This window comes from Helianthus annuus, chromosome 13, assembly GCF_002127325.2.
Source record: "Helianthus annuus cultivar XRQ/B chromosome 13, HanXRQr2.0-SUNRISE, whole genome shotgun sequence".
Classification (NCBI taxonomy): domain Eukaryota; kingdom Viridiplantae; phylum Streptophyta; class Magnoliopsida; order Asterales; family Asteraceae; genus Helianthus; species Helianthus annuus.
In genome coordinates this window covers 8,402,951-8,410,165 of record NC_035445.2, presented here as the reverse complement: position 1 = coordinate 8,410,165, position 7,215 = coordinate 8,402,951, and the positions used below count along the sequence as shown (strand labels likewise).

General features: G+C 36.1%; 1 protein-coding gene across 1 annotated transcript; it reads right to left on the bottom strand.

Moving 5' to 3' along the window:
• Positions 1-309: 309 nt before the first annotated feature.
• On the bottom strand, positions 310-6,562 carry LOC110897482 (probable aminotransferase TAT2). Its single transcript, XM_022144230.2, has 6 exons — positions 6,229-6,562; positions 2,893-3,232; positions 2,566-2,784; positions 2,033-2,092; positions 1,673-1,922; positions 310-567 (listed from the first exon to the last, which is right to left on the bottom strand). Exons 1-6 carry the CDS (start codon positions 6,459-6,461, stop codon positions 431-433), a joined length of 1,239 nt encoding a protein of 412 aa, XP_021999922.1. The 5' UTR covers positions 6,462-6,562; the 3' UTR covers positions 310-430.
• Between the last annotated feature and the right edge of the window lie 653 nt (positions 6,563-7,215).

Below are 7,215 nucleotides of genomic sequence, written 5' to 3'. Positions count from 1 at the left end.
TACTTCAAATTTCATTTTCTGGTTTCTTTTTTGAAACTTAAAATTCTTTTATAAACATTTCGTAGAAGAAATCGCTTCTAAGATAATCTACTAGTGTTTCATCTAGTATTTAAGCTGCATTCAAAATATTTACCAGGTGTTTGATAATTAAATATTGTAAACCGGAGGTCTATAGTTCGATCCTGCATAGGGGCAAATTCTATGTTATTTTTAAATTTAAACAAAATAATATTAGTTTTCTATTTGATTTTAATAAAAGATTTTAGGGGTGCCCATGTTTGTAATGGAAGTTAAACATGGCATGTTTGCTATAAATCAACTGTTTATTTTTTTAATTTATAAATTCAATACAAGATTACAAACATCTATATAATTATTTCAGAAGCTAAAACTATAAATATATTTGTGGGTAAAGTGCCTACTTCTTCAATCATGGATCAACTGAACCATTTTGTTCATAAGAATGCCTATGGTAAAAGGACTTTACTCTTTCAAGTGCTTCTTCAAGAGAAGATGGTTCTGCGGCAAAAGTTATCCTCACCCAATTCTTTAGTCCCACTGTACGTCCTGCAAAAACCAAAATAACCGTTATTATTTACCAGTTTCAACTCATTTACTTACACATGACTCGTTTTGTGTCATATTTCATATCAAACATATAGACAAAAGTGTTTCAAATGTTTAAAACCTCCTAACTTGTTTTATATTAAAATGATGATAATTTTTGTTCAAGAATATAGATTTTACAGTAGCCAAATGTGTTGTTGGGACCGACTCGATTTGGCTATGCTAAAAGTTCCCCATTTGACCCGTTACTCAATCCACCCGACCCATTTACTTATAAATGACTGTTTGTGTCATGCTTTATACCAAACATCAGTAGGGCTGCAAAAGTACCGAGCGAACACAAACAAGACCTTGTTTATGTTCGTTTGTTAAGGAAATATATGTGTTCACGAACTGTTCATGAACACTTACTGGACGATATTTTCTGTTCGAGTTCGTTCATTAAGGAAATGGATGTGTTCGTGTTCGTTTGTTAATTTTGGGCAACGAACACTAACAGACGTTCATGAACACAAACGACACAAACTAATGTTCATGAACATAAACAAGCGTTTATGAACAACACTGATACTTATTAAATATTTTATCTGTTTGAATTGTGAAGTACTTTAATAAAATATAAAAATTAAAAACACTAATGAACTATTGAACACAAACGAACACATTACCGAACATTCATGAACATAAATGAACGAACGCGGTCTTTGTTCATGTTCGTTCATTTAACTAAACGAACGAAATTTCTTGTTCGTGTTTGTTCATTTATTAAAGGAACTTCTCGCCGAACGATTCACGAACTGTTCGCTGAAAGTTCGGTTTGTTTGCAGCCCTATGTATAACTTGAAAACTTATAAACGGTTGTATGTGGCCAAAAGTGTTTCAAATGTTTACAGCCTCCAAAATCGTTTTATTTTATAATATTGATTTTCGTTTAATAACATAGTTTTTTATAGTAGCCACATGTGTTGTCGGGACCGACTTAATTTGAACACATAACAAAAATTACCCATTTTGACCCATTACTCAATCCATCCGACCGACACATTTAACAATCTTAGTACAACTCATTGATGCATATCTTAACACAAGTGAAAGCTGAAATCACCTGGAAGAAGGATCACGGATTCTTCTTTAGCTAGCTTGAAACAGAAATCGATGTCGTCTTTGATATCTTTTAGTAGTGGAATGCTTAGCTTCACCATCATGGCCATGGATCCTTGAGGTTTTGTCGGACACGTTAAGCAAGGAATATCTTTTATTTTGTTCACACAAAGATCTGATGTGTGTTTCAGTATGTTCAAAGTTCTCGTGAAGAACGCTTCACTTGTTTCCTTTAGAATTCGAGGTACTGCTGCCTGAAACAAACCGTTAAGATTGTATTTTATCAAGTAAACCTTTCATTATTTTTTCATCCCTTTCGTTGTTGTTTTTACGTATAATATAAAGAAACTATGGAAACATCTACCTGTATAAATGTTGCTGGACCTCCACAAATATCAAAATACTTCTTGAGGCGCTCAACGGTCTGAAAAGACAGTTAGAAACAGGTTATATACATTTAATCATGAGTAAGATACACGGATTGTCCCTGTGGTTTTCCAAAATTTTGGATTTGGTCCCTAACTTTTCAAAAGTATATGAATGGTCCCTGTGGTTTGCACTTTGTAAGACATTTAGTCTCCAACTTTTACCAAAAGTACATGGATGGTCCCTGTGGTGTGCACTTTGTAACACATTTAGTCCATAACTTAGACCGCCTGAAACCTTTAAATTTGTTGGATGGGGACTAAATGCGTTATAAAGTGCAAACCACAGGGACCATCCGTGTACTTTTGGAAAGCTAGGGACCAAATCCAAAATTTTGGAAAACCACAAGGACTATCCGTGTATAGTGTACTTTACTCTTTAATTATTAAAACAATTGTAACTCAAGCTTTCAGTATAGGTTTTCTAGAACAAGCATTTGTATGGTAAAAGTTAACTTCCTGGTTCATGTACCTTTGCATTTTTGAAAATGGCATTAGGGTCAGTCATGACAAACCACCCGAGTCGCCAACCTGGCACTATCCATCTTTTTGACAAAGACCCGAGTGTAAGAACAGGCACCATGGACCCAAAAACACCCATTGGCACAAATGGGTTTGCTCCAAACGCTAAATGACCATACACTTCATCTGCTATAACAACAATCTTATGCTTCTTGGCAGTTTCAGCAATCTACTTACATAAAAACAATTAAACCCATATTAGTAACTCAAATCATTAGCCAATTGCAAAAAAAAAAAAAAAACTGAAATAAGAATCCTTTATGTAGTATGCAAATACCTTCTTTAAGTGGTTATAACTATATACATTTCCACATGGATTCCCGGGGTTTATAATTACAATAGCTACGGTATTCTGATCAGCCAATGCATCAACGGCATCAAGGTCAACCTCCCAACCATTCTCGGGTAGAAGGTCAAAATGGCGTATTTCAACGTTTCTAAAAGCTGCACAAAGTTCATAGATGGGGAATCCTGGTCTTGGAACCAAGATGTTTGCATTTGGTGAGGCTAGAATTGATATAGCAACTTCTATAGCTTGTGTGCACCCTGCTGTTATGTACACGTCGTCCGGAGATAGCTTGTATGGGAGATTAGTTGACAAATATTCACAGATTGCGCTGGTTCGACAAGATGACATATAAGTAAGTTCAGAACCAACATCATTTCTGAAGGTTTTTTTTTTTTTTTTTTTGTCAAATTTGAATTAAACAAACAAATCATGCAGTGGAGGTGGATTGGTGCCGTATTGTGTGGTTTGGTCAGTGTATTCCGCGAAATGCTTTTCTATTATGGCTTATCATGAGAAGGAAACTGCTTACTCAAGATAAGATATTGAGCTGGGATTTCTCGCGCAGGAAAAATATGAATATGATGTGCTGTTTGTTATGCTATGCTAACCATGACTCTCATAGCCACCTGTTTTTTGAATGCAAATTCTCGACGCAAGTGTGGCTGCTGGTTAGACAAAAAGCGGGTATGGGTTCGGTGCATGCTAAATGGGATGACATTGTTAACTGGTTACTTGATCGGTCCAATTCAAAATTGGCGTCTGTTTACGTCGCTAAGCTGATTGTGGCGGCTACGGCTTACTACATTTGGCAGGAGCGAAATGCTAGATTATTCAGGAACCAGGTGAGGCCCCCGGAATCTCTAAGTGAAATTATTATTCAACAAGTGCGGTACAAGCTGATTGGAGCGAAGTTGAAAAAGTGTGAAAAAGTTCGTAGGCTTTTAAGGGCATGGGATATTGAAGGCTCAGTATTGCACGATGATGGCGGCTGATTTTTCTTTTGTAATTTTGTTCCAAGTTTGAGTCTAGGTAGGTAGCCTAGTGGTCGTCCGTTTGGTGGTTGTCGTTTGTTTTGTTTTGTTTCTGGTTGTCACTTTCATAGGGCATGTCCTATGTTTGAACTAGTGTAGGCTCTCTACACTACTTGTGTTTTTTGGTTGTGAATATATAGAATCACCGGGGTAACCCTTTACCAAAAAAAAAAAAGAATTAAACAAACAATCGTACCCAGTGAGAGCCTGGCTCCGAAAACCATCATCTCTCTTTTATTTATTTATGTATTTATTTTCATAGCATAATAGTACAAATAGAATCAAATTTATATTCTGGGCCCAAATTCCATCAATTTGAAATACAATTTTACCTAAATTTTAGATATTTTAATTCACATTCATAAAGGGAATTTCAATATTTTTTTTTTTTTTTTTTGCTTAATAAAAAGATGTTTCGCTATTTTAGGCACAATGACAAATTACTTTTTAACCAACCTCCCAAAACCAACTTTTGGCACAAAAAAGTTCTGATTTTCATTTTCCTCCCTCATGCCTATTACATTTTTGGCTAAAAATCATTTGTTTTTGCAAAGAATCATCTTTTTTTTTGTGGCAAAAATCATGTCTTCTTCTTTTTCCATACCAAAGGCCGTAAGCGGTTTAGCCCAGTTGTCAGACCCAAATTCCATCAATTAGTCCACGATTTGTCACATAAACTTTTTTCCCTAACATGAGAGATTTCCGGTACTTCCACTTTTTAATGTAAAACTCGTAAATAACTGTTTGCCTTGATTTACACGTCTATTTATATGTAATTTCAGTTTTTCATTGACAGTTTTTAGTTTTGAAAATTTGGCAAAAAAAACCATCATGTAATATATTTATTGGATTGAATTCGGTTCGGTTATTTAAACAATCAATTTTTATGTAATCAAATAACCGAACCGAAACCAAATTCACAATTTGGATACTGTTACGAACCGAACCAAACCCAAAACTTACAATCCATTTGGTTTTTTCAGTTACCAAATTTGGAATTCCGGTAAAAGAAAAACCCATCATGTAATGTTTCCGGATACTTATTCTATTGAATTGGGTTCAATTATCTAAACAATCAACATTTGTGGAACCGATAACCGAATTCACAATTCGGACATAGTTAGAAACCGAACCAAAAACCGTATATGATTCGGTTCGGTTCGGTTTTTTTGAAATGAATACTGTTCAATTTTGGGTTTATGTGCACACCTCTATAGTCCCAGATTCTTTAAACTTTATTACATATCATTTGAGCATTTCAGCCAGGGGCGAAGGATTTAAGGGGCGGGGAGGGGCGACCGACCCCCCGAACTTTTCGGTCAGTAGTGTTATATATATGTACGTTTCGTATAGGATTTTGTAGGTATATACGTTTTCGACCCCCCGGTTTTATAAAAAAAATTAGGTGTATACGTTTTCGACCCCCGGTTTTAATTTTTTTTATTTATATAGCCCAAATAAAATATTTACTTAGCCCAAATCATTATATTTGGTAGAATACTAGAATGTATATTATATAACCCAAATCAAATCATTATATAGCCCAACTTAAAAGCCCACCCTATCAAAAAAAAAAAAAAAAAAAAAAAACCAAATTCGTTTACTTTGGGACATCGACCAGAAGAACAGAAGCCACAAGCCAGAACTGCAGAAGGGGGAAGACGAAGGTTCCAGAACTGTTCGACTTCAGCTTCTTGTTCGAGAACAGAAGCCAAAACGCTGCCCGTTGTTATGGTCTTGTACTCTTGTTCGACTTCTTCAATCTTTACAAGGTTAAAGGTGTGTGTTTTTTTATCTTTAGGTTTAATTTAGGACTGCAATTTATGTGATTTAGGTTGAAATTATGGGTGAAATTGGTCCGAATTTTTTGTCCTAAACTTGTTGAATCTTTCTGTAACTATGTCTAGTTTTATTTGTTTAATCTTATTGTGATTTGATTTAGATAGAAACTAGAGTTTGAAATTTAGGGTGATTTGTTAATTTGTTTTGTTATTAGATTATGCTATGGGGAAGAATAAAACGCTAACTTTTTTTAATGTTTGAGAACGTTTTTTATTTGATATTAATGTTTGACCCGACCCGACCCGAATCGAATCACCGACGTTCTGACCCGAACATACACCTCGAAACTACCCAATAGAAAAAAAAATTTAGGTCCGTTACCTTCCGTCCCCCCTGAACTTTTTTTTCAAACTTCGCCACTGATTTCAGCAAACACTTGGTGTTGGTAATAATTTCACACCACTGAACCAACAAAACACAAAACAAACCCACACAAACATTGACCCCATACCTTCTAGTTTGCGGAAGACCAACAGTAGGCGAATACCCATTAAACTTATGGGAAGTAAGCATCTCAACAACCGCATCTTCAGCAACCGAAGTAGTCGTAAAACAAGAAAAGGCGGTGGGATCACCCATCCCAAGCGAAATCAATCGCTTTTTCTTGTCATCATCACCAACATTTGCCATCAACAACCCCAGTATCCCTTTAATAGTAACATTAGTTGGAGTTTCAATCTCCATCAAAACTAAACAAGGCTGCCGGTAAATGCCACAAGTGTTGTTGTGTGGTGGTGTTAATAAATAAAGAGTGAGTGAATATTCATTGAAATTTATTTAGGTTTGGGTTGGGATAGAGATGGTGACGGAAGATAGATACGTACAAATTTTGGTGACGGGAGAGGTGAGTGTTCACGACTCTCGTTTGTGGTACACAGGTTTCCACGCGCCACATGCAATGCGTGCTCGGGAATGTTTTTCAAAATTTGATGGTTATCAGGTACTAGAGAAAAAATCAAAAACAAATAAGACTAGATGGTGTGGTTTGGATAGTTCCTTTAGGGTTATTCGTTACGTAGACGTCACGTCATATTGGTGGAGGATCATCCTTTTGGGGACTACCCAAGAGTGTGAAGGACTACCCAATTTAAATAAAAAAACCAATACATAATAAAGGAGAGAGAGAGAGAGAGGGGCCCACCAAATTACAAATCAGCCAACCACCAAGCTCGTCGCTTCCGTCTTCCAAATGCCGCTTGCGACGCGACGACCCCGGATGGGGCGGTGTGAGACGACCCGGCGACGGTGGGGGACGATCCCACTCCGTTCGGTCTAATCAATAAATATCTGTTTTAACGAAGGAAATAAATAAATAAATACTTGAATTCAAAAATAGCAAAAGTTATGATGTAACGAGTTATGTAATTGGGGCGTAAATGTGCAAGCCACTTTAGAAGTATTTGAGATTGGTTTGATAAAAAAAATGAATCGAGTTAGA

Coding starts and splice junctions, on each gene's coding strand:
- LOC110897482 (XM_022144230.2), bottom strand. CDS start 6,461: ATGGAGATTGAAACTCCAACTAATGTTACTATTAAAGGGATACTGGGG. Junction 2,785..2,892: donor GTTATAACCACTTAAAGAAG/GTATTTGCATAC, acceptor TTATGTAAGTAG/ATTGCTGAAACTGCCAAGAA. Junction 1,923..2,032: donor GTCCAGCAACATTTATACAG/GTAGATGTTTCC, acceptor GGTTTGTTTCAG/GCAGCAGTACCTCGAATTCT.